Below are 19,517 nucleotides of genomic sequence, written 5' to 3' on the forward strand. Positions count from 1 at the left end.
CTGAGAGACATAGTGTAAAATGAGTGTACTCTAACTCCTGCAGACGGCCAGCAGGTAGGAAAACTGCAGGGTGTAAGGGGAGGGTGTGTCTGGAGGGGAGGACTCAGGGGCTGGACTCACATCAGGTGGTGAACTCAAAGTGTCCTCCCTGTTGGAGTTAGCTCAGGGCGGTGCTGACTTTACAACCCTCCAATGTCATCTGCTCCTGAGGTGCTGGTGGAGACTGAATGCTGTGGTTCAGGAGCTAAAAATCCTTTTTTACCTCCTTCTGAGAGAAGACAAAGAAAGAGCTGTGGCCCCAAAACAGTCGAGACCTTTCTCAGGTCAGTGTTAAATTCTTACCTCTCCCAGCAGCTGCTTCTCAAGCCCTGAGGATTTCACTGAGCCAATTTAATGCTGGTGGTCAGACAGTTTAAACCCATTAGCTCCCAGCTATCTGAATAATTTTCTCCTGGGATCCGAGTGCACAGGCAGACTGCTCTAACCAGAACTGCAGAGCACTGCCACGGGACCTGGACTTTGCTGACTGCTGTGGCCTGCGTGGTGAGCACTCAGGGGCTGAACAAAATGCCACTGGCGAGATCCCTGTCCATGACATCTCTGAACGGGCTTCTTCAGTGTGAGGATGAAGACCTGCCCGTGGAGGATTTGTTGCTCTTTGAAATTTCTTGGGAGGTTACCAACAAAGGTTTGTACCACACTTGGGGGTTAGTATTGCTGTTTTCTCAGGAGTGGAGGGAGGGATAAAGGGCTGGAGAAGAAAAGCATTCACAGGGAGACTGGATAGGGCTGCAGAGCTGCTGGATTGGGAGAAGTGCAGGTGTGTAGTTGCTCATGCTGAGCATGGGCTGCATCTGCCTGGGCTTGTGTGGGATGGGCAGAGCCAGGATGTCTCTGTGTCTTTTTGTGTTCCACCACCAGGGAGGGGGGGGTTTGAACATCTAAGTGATAAGTCTGAGTGTGCAGCTATCTAAATTGCTTTGCACATACTTAGGTTTTGCCTTCCATGCAAATTCACTTAGGAATGTCATGCATGGAAATGAGCTGCACAACAAAGATCAGATGCACAGCAGTTTAGCAGCCCCCCCTCAGCCTTCCAGAGCAGTGTGGAGAAGAGGCCAGGCCTGGAAGCGGAATAAATAAATAGAGCTGTGTACAGCCACTGAACAAAACCCAGGAGTCAATGACCAGCGGCCTTTGTGTGCCCGCTAAAACTCTTCTGGACTGCTCTTTGCAAACACAGGTGGTGCCAGACAGGGCTTCATTTGTTCATTGGTTGCTGCTGGTCAGGCAAAGGGCACACTGCTTATTAGGCAAAAATCCTCCTGCCTCTATTTCTAATTCATTCATCAAATCATCCCCTTTCAGGCAGGTATAGTTCTGCAAGCTTCCAGTTTCACTGCAAAAGTGAGTTAATATGAGTAAATGATTGACCTCCTGTGTGTTATTGTCCTGGCAGATAAACAGAGTTTAATCAGGAGAGGGGATCTGTAAACTGTTAAGAATTTAACTTTAAAGAGGAAATGTGTGTGAGAGGAACAGGCAGTACTGGGGTTTATCCCCATGGGGAAACTCAAATTACTGTTCTGTGATAATTTCTGCTGGTTTACATTGCTTTTTTAGGGTGGTGATCCTTATCAATACCTAGAGGTGAGACAGAGTAGATTCGGCCGTGTGAATCCCTGTGGGCTTGTTTTCCTGTAGCTTCAGCCAAGCTTTTAGAGTTAAATTACAAAGGCCACAACTTGGAGCATGCAGCATTCACTTTTGCAGTGTGCATAATAAGTAAGGCTCTGGCAAGCAGATGGCAGCAGAAATCTAGGAAATTCAGGAGTTCTCACTGACTTCTCTGAACTCCACAGCATACATATTTTGTGAGTCATCTGGACCCAGTGATTGTAGATATCACACAAGATTTTTAAGAGAAGATAACCCAATTAGATTTTCCCAGAGCATGTACAAAATGTAGTGAATCATTTAATCATCCATAGAACTCTGGCTGACTTCACTGGAGCCAAATCCACTGACACAGCTAAAATTTACCATTCACACATTTTATGAGAGAATTGATATTAATAAAGTCAGTTTTATTCAGTGTGTTTAAAAATAAGGTGCCTTTGCTCACACCACTTTCCAAGCCCATATATTCACACAGGGCTAAAGGAACATGGAATGAAAAGCAATTTCTTCATTAGAATCTGACATTCTGCAAAGCTTCCACTAACCAAGCTTGACTAGAAACATCTGTGCAAAATAGATGTACAGATATATATTACATAAAATATATTATAATTTATTATAATTTTGTAATCCTTTTCAGCCTATTTTTCTGGTAAATTCTTGATACTGAGGGTTTGGAGTTTTTTTCTATATCTCCCAGGCAATTGAATGTCTAAGTCACGTGGTGAGATGAGAAGTGTTCCCTGGTGACCTAACTTTTATAAACAGTTCTGGGAAAATGTTACAGCACTGTGAGAGAGAGCAGACGGCAAAATACAGGGAAAGTCATCACAGAAGATATATAAGCTTAGGAAATAATAGCTTGTAATGTATATTTCCTAGCTCCTTTAGCAGGAGGAATTGTTTGTTTGATGAAATAAACTGACCACACAGAGATTTAGCTCTACTGCATGTTTTAGGGTTTGTGCTGCTGCACATGTTCCTAACATAGAGGGCAAGATAAACATTATCTGGATTAATTGCATGAGAAGCTAATTTTGAGCATTTAATGTGAAGGTTTCTGCCTTCCTTTCTGGCAATGCAAAGGTATGTCAGAGGAGCTCAGCCTGAAGTTGGTTTGCATTTCTGAGGTGGTGTAAAGCTGCTGCTGCCCACAGGAGTGAGTCCCAGTCTTTATTTTGGTGCATCACCAGGTGCTTGGGGACATTTCCTCCTTGGCCAGTGCTGCTGCTTAATAATCCCTCCATTTCTCTCGTGGCACTGACAATCAGGCTGAATTGTCCTCTTTCTGTGAGGAAGGTGATGGCAGAGCTCACAGGTGGATATCCATCCCCCACACTGTAACCAATGACCTTTACAGGAGCAGAGCTGAACCTCTTCAGAGCCAGGGATGGCAAGGGAGTCCTGCAAATCAGAGAATATCTGATTCTGTCGAGGGGGAGCAAGCATTCCATGGCATTTCCCTGATGGTTGTTACTGAGGCATGAGGTGCAGCTGTAGGGAAGAAGAGGGTTGCATGAACTCAGGGCTCAGAGATCTACAAGAATCCATTATTTCCACAGTCTCATCTCTTCTTTGTCAGCAGCTGGGACAGGGGAGTTTTCTCCCCTTTTGTTTTAAGAAGGGATAATTTTAAAAGTGCTCTAACAAGGAAGAGTTTCTACTTCTCCATATTTCCTTTTTGTATTTTCTGTCCTGGCTTCAGCCTGTGCTAAGTAACATCCTCTGACACAAAACCTTGGCCTACTCAGTAAGGTAGCTGAAGGAGAAAATGGGAAATTAAAAAGGCTCATCTGCCAATGTCACTCTCCCTCACCCTTTCTCCAAGTCATGAGAGGGAACTTGCCACTTAAACCAAAAACAATATTGAAATCCTCTCGCATTGAAAGTCCTCTGCCAAAGAAATAAGAAATGAGTAGGTTTTTTTGTGGGATTTCCCTCATTTTAGTTGGCTTTTCACTGATAGGCAAAACCTTATATGAAGTGCATCTACAGTGTTTCTGTGGCAGAAGGGGAAAAATGCAGGCAGTGAAGGGTCCCAGTCCATTGCAGTGCCACAAATCTGGTGGTAATTGTGGGGGAGATCAGCATTTTTATTCTTTCTTTCTCTCCTGGCCATCATGCTCTAGTAAAATGAGGTCTGGTCATACAACTGTGGAAAAAAGGAGTGGTTTCTTTCCTCCATAGCATGAAGACTATTAAAAGCTTTAAGTACAGGAGCACAAAAGAAGTGGCTACCAAACTATGAAGATTTTGGGCCTGGGTTGTCCGTGGTGGGATTTCTGACACACTGGTTAGAAGGGATGAGAATGTTCAAGATCCGCCTTTTTCTCTAGAAAGATGTCTTGAAAATAATTCCAGTGATATTTAGATTAGTATCCCTTGCTGTACCACTCACAGTTTTTAGATAGAAAGTAGAAGAATGCTTAAAAATGCTGGGCAAACAGCCAGCTTGTGTCATCATTCAGCTGTGAACAGCTTAACTCAAGAGTCACTGGTAGATGAATCTCAAATATTTTTATTCCATCCCCATTGGAATGGAGACTGTGCTAAAAACAAAACTTGTTTCAGCTGTCCCTGGAGCAAAGATCTCAGTTCAGCTTCTCTGGTGAAAAACTGGACTTTTGGAAATTAAATCCTGAATCCACTGAAGTCAGCAGGACCAGCATTTTCCCTCCTCTGTGTCTTCCCATGATGAAACTTCCTTGGGAGAAGGTGATTACTGTAATTTGTGACACAGCTGAAGTAACACCCTTTGGGGAGTGGGGATGTGCTGGCATAAACTTGGCATAAGCACAGCCTCAGAGCTCTGTGCATTTATAGAGTGGGCTGGAATATCAATGTCAAATCAATTCCAAGTGAAATCCTGTGCACTGAGGATGATGCACACAGAAATAGCTTCTCAATTGTGGACATCTGTCATAAGTTTCAATGGTTCAGTATTATTTCAGAATATGTTTGGAATGTCAGAATTTCAGAGATTGTGGAAATCTGTCTTCTGAGGAGTCCTGGCCACAAACATAGCCCAAAAACCACAGGGAAAATATCTGTTGGCTGAAGATGCTGGTTGTTTTCCACCTGACACATTTCACAGCCTGATTTTATTCAACAGACAATCAGTCAATCAATCAGATTCCAGTGAAATGTTAGAAACAAGTTCAATCCAAATTTTTATCACAGCTGTGCAGATCAAAGACACATTCTGAGGAGAATGGTGAAACAATTGATGTGAGAGTGATTGTGGTGGTTTGAGTCCCGAGCCTGGGCTCACGCTGCTCCCATGGATCCTGTGGCTCTCGTGGTTCTCAGAGAGGCTTAAATGCCTCCAGAGTGGCCTGGTCAGGACACAGCAGAGAAGCTGCAGAGCCCTGGAATCATCCTGATGCTCTCTCTGTGTAGCAAAGGTGTGTGAGAAAGGATCGGTGACAATCTCCACTTACCTCTGTCTCATTTCCACAGATCACTTCCTATTTCTCTCCTTCATGTTTGGTTTCTGCTGCTCCTTCATTCTGTCTTTCTGCAGTGTGGGGTGGGTAGGAGGACAAGTTCTAACTGCTGCTTGGATTTTAAATATACAAAAGAAATAATGCAGCAGGACTTGAAACAAGGAAAAGAGAAAATGCTGGAGTGATGCAGAGAACTCCTTTAGACAAATTCTAGTAGTGTTAACATAGGTAAAAAGGTTTAGACTTTTAAAATAATTCTGTAGAATTTTTTGAGATAGTATTTTGGTTTCATCTTCTGTTTTTTAAAGATGCTAGTAAAAAGATGTCAAACTTCCCTTAAATTAACAAAATCCTTCTTTCCCAAATATCTGAGCTCCCCTTTTTGTGCCAGTTTATTTTTTCCCTTTAAAAAAAAAAAAAAAAAAAAAAAGAGGAAGAATGGAAAGGAGATAGATGGGGGAAAGATTTTTTTTTTAATTTCCTTTTAAAGTTGATTTTATTTATTGGTGGAAAGGTTAAAAGCATGTTTTAAAAAGAAATAATAAAAATATATTTATTTCAAAATGGTTTAAAATTACTAAAACTTAATATATTTGAATAAAGCTTTTTGTTGAACATCAGAATATTAAACTGTTCCTGTATCAACATTTTACTGCTAATTCCCTTTGTCTGTGATATTCCAAACCAGTTCTCTTGTTCTGCTGCTCTATCAGTTTCTAATTTTGTCATTTCTTGTTTGTTTTAACCCTGTTTCAAAGTACAAAATTTCAGAGGCAGCATGGAGAAACTTGCAACATTTTGGTACATCCCTGTTGTTTGGAAAGGTTTTCTGTTTATAGTATGACCTAAAACATTGTATTAGACAAGAAAAAGAAGGCTTACCAAATTGTTGAAGCAATTTGAGAATTCTGTGAGCTGAACTTGTAAACCCTTACTCTACTACTCAGTAGGGTATGTAATGTTTTGCTTACTGGCACAGGTAGTTCCAGGGAATTCAAAGCAACTGAGCATATAGAAACTACCTCCTAAAAGATATATAATGTGTTCCTGGAGTTTGCTATGGAGAAGTGTAATTTCAAAACTCAATGCATTATTCTAGACATTGCTCTGTTCTTCTCAAGATGTCTTTTTTAAGTTATACCCAACACTTCCTACATACATAGTTTCACTTGCAGTTTCCCTCCGCTGTCAGTTAAACCTTATGCACAGACATGCTTTGTGAGTCATATTTCCACAGTAACAGGGAAGACAAAAGCAGGTCTGGGGGCCAGGTAGCACTGCTTTTATCACAGTTAACTTCTGAGGAGTTTTAACAACCTGTAAAACGTACTCCTTGGATTTTATCATAAGTACTTTTTAGTGCATTTCAGGCAAATCAGTGCCCTGAAATATTTTTTACCTTGCTGTGCAACAGATTATGACAGCAGAGCACGGCACACTCATTCTTTCCCCCATAAGAGGCCTTTTAGGACACACAGGGATCCTAAGGATAACCTTGTGAAAAGAAACACTCAGATGCTGGCTGTGTGAAACAAAGATCCAGGCTCTGCCCTGCCCTTGAGCTGCAGATTCCCCATTTCCCTTCAAATCCATGGCTGTGGGAACTCAGCTACATTGCCAATCCCAGTGTTGAGCCCTTTGCAGTGTGGAAGAGGCTGATCCACACTCCTAGGATGGGGGAAGGAGCTTTGCTTCACTCTAGGCATATACAGCTTTTTCGTGGTATTTAGTGTCTTTCATCTTGCAAGTCATGTTTTCTCTTTTTCCGGGATCACCAGGCTGCTCTGCACTAAAATCCTTCCTCATTCTAAGCTCTGTATCCCTGCCAATTCAAACCAGCCAGTTTCATGACTAAGATTTCTATCAAGTCTCATATTTATCTTATTTTGGATTGAGGCCTCTTATGCTCCTATGATGAATTTACCACCCTATAAAAACAGAGGTATCATTGTAACTATTGCTTTTTAGGGTCAATGTTCTGCTTTGTCTCATATAATTAAAATTTTATGTTTATCTGAATCCAAGCTATTCAAATAGACCATCTCAGCTTGAGAAGAGGAACTTTGAGAGAAAATACGGTGTTATTTATCTAAGATTGCTCTAAATCCCTGTCCAAAGCAGCCATGGAAGAATATGATGACTATAAATTAGTTTCTTAAGCTTTCTGGTCCTGCTGAAGGGGAGAATAATAGTGTTGTGCATAGGTTTCCTTCTGCAATTCCATGGCTACATGATGTGAAACTCTTGAACTGACAGCTTGATTTAGGAACAGACATCTGTAAGATTCTTGTCTTCTTAGGTCTTGAATTATTAAGGGTAATAATTTATTGTACTAATTCTACTTAGCAAGCTGGTAGAATGAAATTGCATTTTTTTCTTTCCTCTTTGTAAATACCTAGAATCCTGAGACATGAAAATATTGAGACCAGAGGCCCTTTCAGCCTTCAAAACAAATGGGATATTTGTAGAGAAAAGGCATTTAAGTGAACAATTTATTTTCTAGGAGCATAATTGAAACTGTAGCTCTGCCATTTGGCTCCCCGGGACTGCAAGACAGCAGGCTTTGCAGAGGGCTTTCTGTGTTTGTCAGGGGATGCAGTTTAATTAATCTGGGAACTAATCTCCCAAAGTGCTGAGCAACTTCAGCAGCCGTATTGTACATAACAGTGGCAGATTTTTAAGGAGAATTAGGTAACTTCTCAAGGTTTTTACTTATATTGGATATGGTGCACTGGCACCTCTGGATATCCCAGTAGCTTTAAAAGGGTGAGCCTAGCGTGCCAGCTCTCAATCCCTGGCAGCTTTCAGTGCTGGCTCCACAGGTAATTTTGATGTCACTGCTGGAAGCTGGAGCACCATCTCCATCCCCAGAGTGCTGCCAATATTTCCAAAGCTTCAGCATTCAGTGGAGGGGAAAAAATTTATGTAGGAGTGCCAATCCCTTCTGTAGTGTTCCTTTTGCTCTTTGTAGCTGTTGTGCTCCCTCTCTCCCACCTTGCTGGAGCTACGCTCATTGTCTCTGGTGTGCAGCAGCTTCTTGTCCTCAGGTTTTCCTTTCCCTCACCATCCTGCCCCCTTGCTGGGTTCAAGCCTGCCCTATTGCTCTTCTGACTTGGTGTTGGTGCACTTCCACTGCCTGGCACCCTGGGCACTGTAGCAAAGAGAGGTTTGCCCTGCCAGTGTGTGAATTCCAGGGCAGGCTATGGCCAACTCTGAGCAAGAGCAGCTAAGGGACTCTTGCACACCGTGTGCAAGACTGGATAGATCTGTATTGACTTGGCAAGGGATGCTGCTGGATTCTCTTACACATTTGAATGGTGCATTTGCCTCTAAAGCAGACATTATTTTGGTGAAAGATGCTACAGACATTTATGTAGTCAGTGTAGGCTACATTCCCTCCAACTTTAACTAAACTCTTCGAGGCTGATAATGGAACAAAACTCCTTATGCTTTGAGGATATTGGGTGAAGTCCATTTTTATAGGCACCAGTCAATGAAATCCATCAGTTTCTCAAATTCTCTTAGTGATTTGTATCAAATAAGCTCGGTTCTTACCACGTGATGAAAAATAGGTTTGAAAATTATAACTGAGGCAATAAAACAAAAGCAGAAGGATGTGCTTGGGATGCAGCAGAATCAAGATCAGACATGGGAGAGTGAAAGTATGAGGCCCAGGATTTTAATCCCCCAACTGAAGAGGGGAGCTCTGATACCACTTAAGAGACTGAACTTCTATTTATTTGATTGTAGGCTGGTTTCACTTAAAGTCTACATATGTGAAGGGATTTAACTAGCAGTGTATCTGATCCACAGATGGATTGGAGTTTAGTACAGAGATTTGTAGCCTGTGCCCTTTTCTAATTTTTGTATTTTTGTGATCTTCTTTTGCAGTGGGAGGCATTTACACTGTGATCCAGACAAAAGCCAAAACTACAGCAGATGAATGGGGTGAAAACTATTTCCTGATTGGCCCCTATTTTGAGCAGAATGTGAAGACTCAGGTGGAATTCACTGAACCTCCAAACCCTGCAGTTAAGAAGGCAATGGACACCATGAAAAGCCAAGGGTGTCAGGTAAATCAGATGTGTTGCTGCTTCCCAGGGCAACAAATCTGACTCTGAGGAGATTAAAGTTTGGGTTAATGCTCTTGTCGTTCCACTTGACACAGCAGTCCTGGTCAATGTCACAATGGGAAAGGCTCAGAATCCACCGTTAGAACAGCAGAGTCAATTCATTAAAGGTTATTTTTGAGGAGGAACCAGTTCATCCAATTATGGGTTTTAACAGTCATTTATCTGCAAGGCTGCTTAACTGGATTAATGACTTATTTATCTGGTCTCTAAGTACTGTGAGATTTTAGTACATATAAGATGACCTTACTTTGTGCCCTTATTTCACATTCTTGCATGGGAGTGAGAAGAGCATTCCTTTAGCCCTCAGATTTTCTAATGTAGCATAAAAATATTGAGATGAAAACCAGAAAAGACTTGAGAAAAGCACTGAGGTGACAAAGGATCCACTTCCTCACTTCAGTGCAACCAGCTGTCAGTTCCCTGAGAAGAGAGGTATACCACAACACAAGAAGTGGATTTTCTCTTTTTCCAAAATGATTTTTCACCAGTGTTTTCTGTGTGATCTCATAGCCTTTCTGAGGCTCGGTTTCTCCAACAATGAAGTTGGAATAAACTTCTTCCTATAAAGGTTATCTGCTAAAGAAATAGATTATCTGCTGTGTTGATGGGCAGTTATTAAGCTGCAAGCAGCTTTGGTTACCTGAAAATGGGCGGAAGGTAACTCATGCTAAATTTGACCTCCTTTCTTGAAGTCCTTATCGGAGATGTAGAACTTGCCTGTGTTCTGGCTCAGTGTTGAGTCCCTCAGAGATGCCAGTTTGCAGGAGGAAAAATTGTCTGCTCCTGCTGTGTGCTGAACAGACGTGGAAAGCATCAGAGGCAGCAGCAGGGAAGGATTCCTACTGTTGCTGAGGGGATTGACACACTTCAGTATAGAAATTCCTGAAGTTCTTGGGTTGTCACTAGCTGTGGCACTGGCAATGTGTTGTCTGCCTCTGTAAGAGCAGTTGTGCTGTTCTTAGGATCTAGTGCCCTGTTATGCAGGTGTCTTTTGTTGGATGAGTATGTGCCACAGCTTGGGAGTGTCGGGGACACTGACATGGTGCTTGAATTGTACGGGCTCAAACTGAAAGGTCCAATCTGCCATTTCTTATCTTTATCAGATTTTCATAGGTCATTGCTCAGGTTTTCTGTGTTGCCTCTGTAACACTCCTGTGTCTGGAAAACAGCTAAAGGCTTCTGGGGCAAATTGATTGCAATGCTTTATGTTGTTCCAGCAATGCATCCAATTTAATCAGCCACCTCTGCCAGCCCAACACGTGCATGGTGCTGCTGAAGTATTCATATAAAGCAGCAAATCTGTCCCAGGGATGTCAAATATAGCTTTGATCTCCAATAATGACGCTCTTGTTTCCAGGAGCTGCACTTATCCTATTAACATTTATGTCTGGGTTTTGCTTATGCATCACAATGGATGGTTTTAAACCAGGGGACCTAGGAATGCCTCCAGACTTCTCAGGTCAGGTGTGTTTCCTTGCCACAACCTGACCCTGTATTTAGATGAAGTCTGGGTTCTCTGCTTTTTAACCTCATTTTTCTGAATAGCAAATCTGAGCAGTCTGAAATAAATACATGAGGAGCAAAAAGGAGCAAACCTGCCTTTGTTATGCCTTGTACTTTTTGTGAAAACAGGCCAAAAGCTTTTATCTTATTTGTTTTCAAGACCTGACCTCTCTTCAGCTCATTGCAGCATCAGGGCTGGGTTCAACCCCTGAGGTCCCAGCTGTTTTGATGCCAGATTTAATGTGAAATTATTTGACTTTGCAGACTGTAGTGTGGGCCCAGCTGGGTTGGGCAAGCCAGTGCAGGCAGTGAAGTTGTGAATACTCTTAGAGATGTTTAATTATACTAATGGAGACAAAGCAGGAAAGCTGCATTTTTAGCCTCATGTGATTTTAGGTGTTGAGATTTATTGATCTTCCACTTCTGATTGATCCTTCCACTCTTCCAAATGGAACTGGAATCCTTCCCCTCTGTGCTTCTTGGGAAGAAGGAAGAAATGTCATGGTAGATACAGGCACAAAGCATCAGTCCTACAAAACCTCTTCCCAGTAATCTAGCATGGATAGCAAAAGGCTGGAGACAAATATAAGTGAAAGAAAATGAAAATTTTAAAATAAGAACAGAACCGGCTCAGATACTTCAATAGGAAGACCTCATTACTCAAGCAAGTGTAGTCTTCCTAACCTTTTTTTTTCTTTCACAGAAAAGAAGTTACTATTGCAATGAAAATCTAAAAGGAAAGACTTAAAAATAAAATGTTCCTAAAGGTTATAGTTTCCTTTGCTTCAGTATTACTCTATGTATTTTGCAAAGAAAACTGCAAGTCCTGGGTTGTAGGACTGTGAATACACATTGTTTGTGTGAAATACTTCAGATGTGATGGATGAAGATTGTTATGCTAACTGGCCTTTACATTCACTTTAACCTTTTCTTTCTATCCTTCTTATCCTTTCCTCTTTTTCATAGGTCTTTTTTGGAAGATGGCTGATAGAGGGCAGCCCTTATGTCTTACTGTTTGATATAGGATCAGCAGCTTGGAACCTGGACAAGTGGAAAGGTGAATTTTGGGAAGTCAGCAACATAGGGATCCCTTTTCATGACCGAGAAGCCAATGATGCTGTGATTTTTGGATCATTAACAGCCTGGTTTTTGAAAGAGGTACAGTTTTTAAATCTAGAGATTTGCAGACCAAAACTACTTGGGATGTGGTTCCTATTCTCCAGTTTGAAAACCAAGATTTTTAGGAAGTTGATCTCAACGTAAATCAAATTTGTATTTAAAACTTAAATGTTGACTGGTCATTCAACTATATTTTTCCAGAAGAAGGGCAGTGGGGCTGCCCAGTGTGGAGTCTGAGTGACTGTGCTTGCCAGAGCCCTCTGACACTCTAGAAAGAGGTCTGTTCTGAGGAGCTAGAGAGGCACACATTTTTCTTGGGTTAAGGATTAGAGCTGATGGAAATCAAGGCACATGTCCTCTTAAAATTGTACTGTTTTGTCACAAGAAGGAAAACAAGTGTTCAAAAGGCTTCACCAAAAAAAGAAAAAGCAAAGTTCTCTGGGGCTGGGATGATGGACATGATAATGTATGTTTCATGTATTTCTTTTTCTTTTCAGCTTTCCTGTCAGTTTGATGACAAGCCCAATATAATTGCCCACTTCCACGAGTGGCAGGCAGGAGTGGGTTTAATCCTGTCTCGATCACAGAAACTTCCCGTCGCCACAATTTTTACTACCCATGCAACTCTGCTTGGCAGATACTTGTGTGCAGCCAATATTGACTTTTACAACAATCTGGACCAAGTAAGAGACATTTTTCTCATTCTTCTCTGTTTATTTAGCTAATTGTCTACCATCTCCCTTTCTGTTTATGGTGTTACACTATTTATTGTATTTTCTGGCTTGTGTGCTTGCTTATGACTGACCCATAGCTGGTTGTTGATTCCAGAGCATAAGAATCAACATTTTTAAGATCATGAAGTGTCTAGGCATGAGTGCTTTTGTCTCATCTAACAGGTCTGAAGGCTCAGTGGAAACTAGTAAAACCTATTCAGCTCTAGCCAACATCTGACCCTTCAGGTGTAGCCTCACAAAAGTCTTTCTTAATGTAATACAGTAGAAAAAATAACCAGTAGCCCTCCTCTTGCGAAAAATACCCCAGAATTGAAGGGGATCGTGGTTGCTTTGACTTTTTTTTCCCCCCAGCCTGCTTCTTAATTTTTACAAACCATAATGAGTCCTAATTTCAAGCATTTCAGGTTAGCCCTAATTTGTAACTGGCAAATGTAGAAGTACTTTCTGAGTTCAAAAGACTCACATGTGTTTCTTGGAATGTGTGTAAACTGTCTGTCGGATTTGATTTTCACTGTTCTCTTTTCCACTCAAAGCATAACACAAAACAATGTTTCAAGGACCCAAATGTTTTTTGCACTGCCCTCATCAGGGTACCTTGCCTGATCTGGGATTTCTCATATGGTCACAGACAAACCTGAATGCAAGAGGTTTTTCCATTCCAGCACTCAGTGAAGGTAGAGGTACATAAAAGAGCCACATTGTTCATTCACTTCCTTGGCTAAAAACAGTGAAGAAAATGACATAGTTGGTAATTTTCAGTTGGATGTTGTAAGCTTGACACGTTGGGGAGCTGTGTCTTCCAAAGACAAGGCCTAAGCAGTTGTATATTGCTGGCCTGACTCAGAAACAGGGAATCATGGAATGGTTTGGGGTTTTTTTTGGCAAACATCATCTCATTCTGACCCTGCCATGGGCAGGGACACCATCCACTATCCCACATCGCTCCAAGCCCCATCCAACCTGGCCTTGGATCCAGGGGCAGCCACAGCTGCTCTGGGCACCCTGTGCCAGGGCCTCACCATCCTCACAGGGAAGGATTTCTTCCTGATATCCAATCTAAACGTGCTCTCTGTCATTCTGAAGCCATTCCCCCTTGTCCTGTCACTCCAAGCCCTTGTAAATCATCTCTCCTAGACTCCTAAGTTAGTTATGGTGTTAGGTGCATTAATAAGGCAGCATGAACATCACAGTCCTCAGTCCTGCTGTGTAGGAGTCCAGACACTCCTGCTCACTCATAGTCTCTCTGTGTGTATAATACAGAATGGTTTGTTTTGATTCTGGTTTATTGAGAGAGCTGCAAGCAGTCTGGAAAGTAGTCCTTTTTTTCTCAAAGCAACTGGGTTTTCTTCTCTTCATGAATACTTTTGGGGGGCCTCACCCTTGTCTGTGTACTCAAAAGGTACTCTAATGATCTTACATCTGACTAAACCTGCAGACTTTAATATATTTATAAACTAGTCACAGTATTAATCTAATTTTTTTCTGTCCACACATGACATGAACATCTTTATGTGTGAAAGCACTGTCCATCCTTCAAAGCCTCACAAATCCCATTGGTGGCCACCAGCTATGTCACGAATACAGAAATGTCTATTCAGATTTTATTCTAAGAATATGTGGAAAGAAACATAAGTATCAATTTCATATATCATTCTAAATGGCTGTAAATAATATTTAAGGGAAGGAAATTGTGGATTTCTAGGCTGTAATGCTTTATACCCTCTGTGGGTTGACAATTAAAGGTACTAATAGAGGAAATTATGTCAAGCTGTTATAACATTGTTTAATATTTCCAGGATGCTAAAACTCTTCCTGGAAAATTTAACTATCTTAGGGAGGGCTTCTTTGGCTGAGAAAAGGTCACCTTGGCCCAAAAGTCAGTTGAGACACAAGAGCTTGATCTCGAATACCATAATTAAATAACAGCTAGATCTTCAGACATATTCTTGTTGTTGCCTTCTAGCAGCAAACTATTTAGGTCAAGCAAGCAATTTGCTTAGTGAAGAAGATTCTTTAGGGCTTCCTAATGTTTAATCTTTGGAAGAAGCAATATTTTTTTGGAGCATTTCACCCCCTCCCACCCCAAAAATAGCTGGGTTTCCTGTTTCAGTGCTATTGCATAAATGTTTTCCTTCGAAGTATGATTAAGTTCTCACGTTTGACCGGTGTTTCACAGCTAGAACACCGTTCCCACCAGGCAGCAGCTGCCAGGATGTGTTGTGTCACAGAAAAATGGCTGCAGCACAGAATGAAAGCGTGTGGCCTTGTTGTGCCTGACGCAATCAGGCGTGTACAGCTCATACAGAGAAAAGAGGAAACCTCACGTCTTTGTTTCGAGCCCGCAACACGGTCCACAAAATGCTGAGTTAGGATGCCTGGTAGGCAGGTCTGCACTGCCCGCACAGTGCAGGACTCTCCCACTGCACTGTCAAACCAACCCCATAGATCACCAGGGCTAGAAGATGCAAGATCAGTGGAGTCCTGAGCTGTGGGCTACCAGAACTCCCTGTTCCATGAGCTGAGGGCACATCTCAGCCTGTAATCTGTAAGAGGACATTTTCTGGGGGGGTTGCAAACCCAGTCAGCCTAGTAGAGGGAAGCTGTGGATGGCTGGAAGATGGGAGGGTGCTATATGGATGTAAAACTGTAATGTTGTGTGAGTCCTGACCTCCTCCTGAGCCATCTGCTCTTTCCCTCAGAGATGGGATCCTGGTTCTTAGGCAGTATTACAGCTTAGCAATGGACATGGCACTCAGGGCTGTGCTTTAATTTCCAAGGTGGTGATTGGTCAAAGGTTGGACTCCCTGATCTTAGAGGTCTTTTCCAACCTTAATGATTCAGTGGTTAAGGTTTGAGCTTATACAATTCTTATATTCTTACAGTTTTAACTCAGTTCATCTGGGCTGGCTGGAATTTACCTGCCTCTGTTCCAGTGAGAACCTGGGTGTTTAACTCTTAGCAGGTGCTCAGGAGCGCAGTGGCCACCAGAAGTAACACTGTTGTGTTACTATTTAGTGCATAATTTAGTACCTAGATTCATATTTAATTCACTATCATCCTGGAGAAAGGAAGGGAGGGAAAACCAAAAGAACAAAATGGGGTGACATGTACAGTAACTGACAGTGTCTTTATTTTTATTTGCTTTTAATTATTTGAAGAATCCTGGGTACATGACTGGGTCAGGGACTGCTCACTAAACCTATGGGTTATTGAACTCTTCCAAACTCCACACTGCCTAATTTCAATATCAAGCAGGGTTTTTTATGAGTTTTAATTCCCAAGAGAAGTTTAAGAAATTTTGTATATCTAAGTAGTCCAGCCAATAGGGCATTTTCCCATAGTCTCCATGTCCAGAGCAGCTTTTACATTGGTGTGTGAGATTATGTTTGTTGCCAAGATAACTAACCAAAATTGCTAAAAGGTAGGAATTTCTGTGAAAAAAAATCTTGGGGTCTGTGGAGCCTTTCTCTCTTCAGGAGGAATTGGCTTCTCAGCTGAAGATTAACATTCTTAATCTGTTATTGTTTTCCCTATTGTTTGAGGGGACTGATTTAGTTATTTGCTTGTTTTGTGTGGGGATTTTTTTTGTATCCTTTCATGCCTTGAGAGTTTTAAATAAACCAGCACCTTTCATAAATTGACTGAGACACCAGTGATCCAAACAAGTTCCTAGGTGAATAGACAGCTTATTTTGGAAAATTATTTAACCTGGAGAGGTCATCATCTGAAATTATTTTTGGGAACAGTGGCCTGGCATCATGAAGAAGTTTGTGTGGTTCAGCCTCTGATGCTTCTTACTAAAAAAACACTTTGAGTTTGATGGGAAAAGGAGAAGGAAAAAAAAGTCTTCATTGCCTTTTTCCTTAGGTTGCCCTGCTGATGTGTAACACTTCTGTCTAGAACTTGGAACATTTTCATTCAGCTCATGCAGGTGCAGCTGAATCCTGTTTGCAAAGTGGTAGAAAATCCTGTCCCAAGAAGTCTAAAAGGAAAAGTACTAAAAATCCCGATGAAAATGAATAGTCAAGAGCTTTTTTGCTGACAATGTCTCACTCCACTTAGACTGTCCAGTTTGTCACTGAACTCACTGTTACACAAAGATAACCCACTTTGTCAACAGAACAGCTGATGGAAATCTGATTTAAGCCAGGAAGTGTAAATTTCATTCTCTTTTGGCCTGGCAGAGCCATACCAGAATGAAATCTCTCTTTACATAAGGCAACAGTCAATTGGAGGTAAATTTGATGTTAGCTGGATTTTAAGGGAGTGGTTCTTACCTAATTTAGACAGCAGCAGCCAGTGAGATTATGCTGGAAGCAAAAATGTTTCCATTCTACCTTTTAGTCACTTAGGAATTTGAACTTCAAACCAGTCTCTGACTGTTCCTTGGTCCTGCAGAATCGCTTTGAACTTGAGTGTACCACTCTTTTAAAAGACCAAGAAAGATTATTTTGTTCTCTAAAATCCTCAGGCATCAAACCTGTACCTTTTATTTGAATTACAAAATATTTACAGTGATGTTATCCACTCTTGAGGTAAGGTTTAAATGGTGAGGGTATTAAATGGTGAGTCTGTATTATTTCTGAAAAGATGTTGTCATGTTTTATTTAGGAAAATTACATATATTAATTCCAGTTTGAATTTGTATTGGTTTAACTTCTGTTGGTTTTCACCATCCTTTTTTTTTTCATTAGGACACCATAGGCTAATATCATTATCTAGAGATTCTTGGTAGACTGTGACAAATAATTTGTCTTTCTTTCAGACAAGGATTTAGATGGCTAATATAGTCCTTTCTGTTTTTCCACTCTCAAATGATTCTTGTGTTTTGGAAATACTTTGCAATTCATCTTTATAATTTTGAAGTAGGAATGGCTGATTTGGATTTACTACTTCAGTGACTGTTTCCAGAAGAAACATAACTGCTTAATATTCTCCTCTTTTTCCCTCAAAGTTCAGAATGTCATGCTGGGAGGCTCAGTGATTACCTGCTGTGCCCCCTAACATGTTGAATTTTAAGAGATCAATGGGATGTTATGCTCATTACATGGATCCATAGAAAATGAACCAAAGAATCCACAGAAATGAACCAAAATTTTCCCTCAGAATTGCACTGCAGCAAATGCAAATTTTACTCCAAAGCATTGTACCTGTGGAACATCTTTTGCTTTGAAATCAGAGTGGCCTTCTAAAGGAGTTATTTCCCCTTCTAATCCTTGCCCTCTTGTAAATTCTAATAATCTGCTTGCTTTCCACTGGTCAGGGAAGGAGAGGATGTGGATATTGAAGCTGTTGGCCTTTAAATATCACTGAAATGGTTGGACTAAAGGACCTTAAGAGCTTGTTCTACCCTAAAGGGTTCTGTAAACAGTTCATCTGACTTAGGTTTTTTTTTTTTTTTTCTTGATGCAGCTGTGATCTGTGGCATAGCCAGTGTTCCCATTTGCTGGAAACAGCAAACAAACAAAAGCAGGTGTGACTCACTTGGGAACCTCGCTTTGCTCTGGCTGAGCACGAGGGGTTTGGAGCAGAGTTCACAGGTGCCTGAGCTGGGCTGGACACAGAGCAGGGCTCAGGGTTGAGCAGGAGCTTTGGTTGGGGGTGAGGAGCTGCCCAGGTGTCCTGCTGGTTTCAGCATGTTGTCCCATGCCCCACAGTGCCTCTGACTCTGGAGATTGTCAGGGCAGGCTCAGCTTTGCACAGGACTAGCTGGGTTAAATGAGTCACCTGCACTGTCTCATCAACTAATTTTCATTTAACCTGCCCTTCAACTTGGCTAAGGCTCTTTTCTGAAGTCGCTTGTCTAGCCTGCTCAGAAGTGCACAGTTCTTACTCCACCCTGAGGTGAAAAGTCAAGGTCTTGCTTTACTGATTGGTGCTGGAAGCTGCTGGAGAGTGAGAGCAAATGAAATGTGAGAACCCCATGACCTCTGTTTGTTCTTCCTAATAGATGTGGAATTGTGTACCTTTGCAAAAACATGCCAAAAGCCCCACAAGCATACACAAAATAAAATACTTACTGTTTATGAAAGGTGGGAAAATGAATTGCAATGAAGGAATTAGCACTGATATATGTTAAATATGTAAAGTCTTTTCATGAAACCAAAGAAATAAAAGTTAACTAGAAATAAGTCAGAGTGCTTAACAATCTTTTTATAAACCTTTGCACCAGCAGTGTTACAGGGAGTCTTTATCAACAGTTGGTGAGCATGTCCCAAATTTAATTTTTAATCACATTTTGTAATTAAAACCCATTCTTGCTGAGAAAGCAAAAAGAGAACAAAAGGCCTTTGAAGTTTGACCAGCAATTTGTTTGCTAGCAATTTCAAAAGTATTTTTAATAGAAAGCCAGATGTGTTTGAAAATACTTTCATAATTATGACTGTGTAGTTGTGCCCATCCCATTCATGTGTTTGTCTAGCATGCTAAAGAACTGTCCCATTTTGTATCTTTTTTTGCACAGAATGTGTAGACAATCAAATATGCAGTTAAGAGCTCCTTGTGAATCAGTTTAGTGTAAGCCAAGGATGATGCTGAGACCTGTGGCACTAAAAGGAGCCAAATGAATTCCCCTTTATTTTTCTCTTTGTGTTCTTTCTACCACTCAATTTCTGTGGCAAATGAGATGAATGTCCTGGAGAAAATATCCTTTGTATTTCATGCTCCAAAATTCTCATGGGGAATGCAGAAAAGACGATATATGAGGACACAACTGCTTCTAAAAGCAGCTGGCCATGGCAGGGGTCACACAGTCCTAACTATAGAAAGTGCTGTCTGCCCTGCCTGTGATAGGGGTTAAATCTATTATGGTCAAAGTTACACAGTCAAATGCAATCAGAATCAGGCTGTGCAGCCTGCATTAGGCAGCGATCATGGCAGAGCTCACTGAGAGTCATTGTCAC

At 41.4% G+C, this 19,517-nt stretch overlaps 1 protein-coding gene across 1 annotated transcript in view; it reads left to right on the forward strand.

Moving 5' to 3' along the window:
• Positions 1–206: 206 nt before the first annotated feature.
• Positions 207–19,517, forward strand: part of GYS2 (glycogen synthase 2) — a 40,756-nt gene continuing 21,445 nt past the window's right edge. The window contains exons 1-4 of the mRNA XM_059472312.1: positions 207–688; positions 9,018–9,199; positions 11,729–11,920; positions 12,379–12,564. Coding sequence (XP_059328295.1) covers positions 568–688; positions 9,018–9,199; positions 11,729–11,920; positions 12,379–12,564 — 681 coding nt within the window. The 5' untranslated portion in view covers positions 207–567. The remainder of the gene's footprint in view (positions 689–9,017; positions 9,200–11,728; positions 11,921–12,378; positions 12,565–19,517) is intronic.

This window comes from Ammospiza nelsoni, chromosome 5, assembly GCF_027579445.1.
Source record: "Ammospiza nelsoni isolate bAmmNel1 chromosome 5, bAmmNel1.pri, whole genome shotgun sequence".
NCBI lineage: Eukaryota > Metazoa > Chordata > Aves > Passeriformes > Passerellidae > Ammospiza > Ammospiza nelsoni.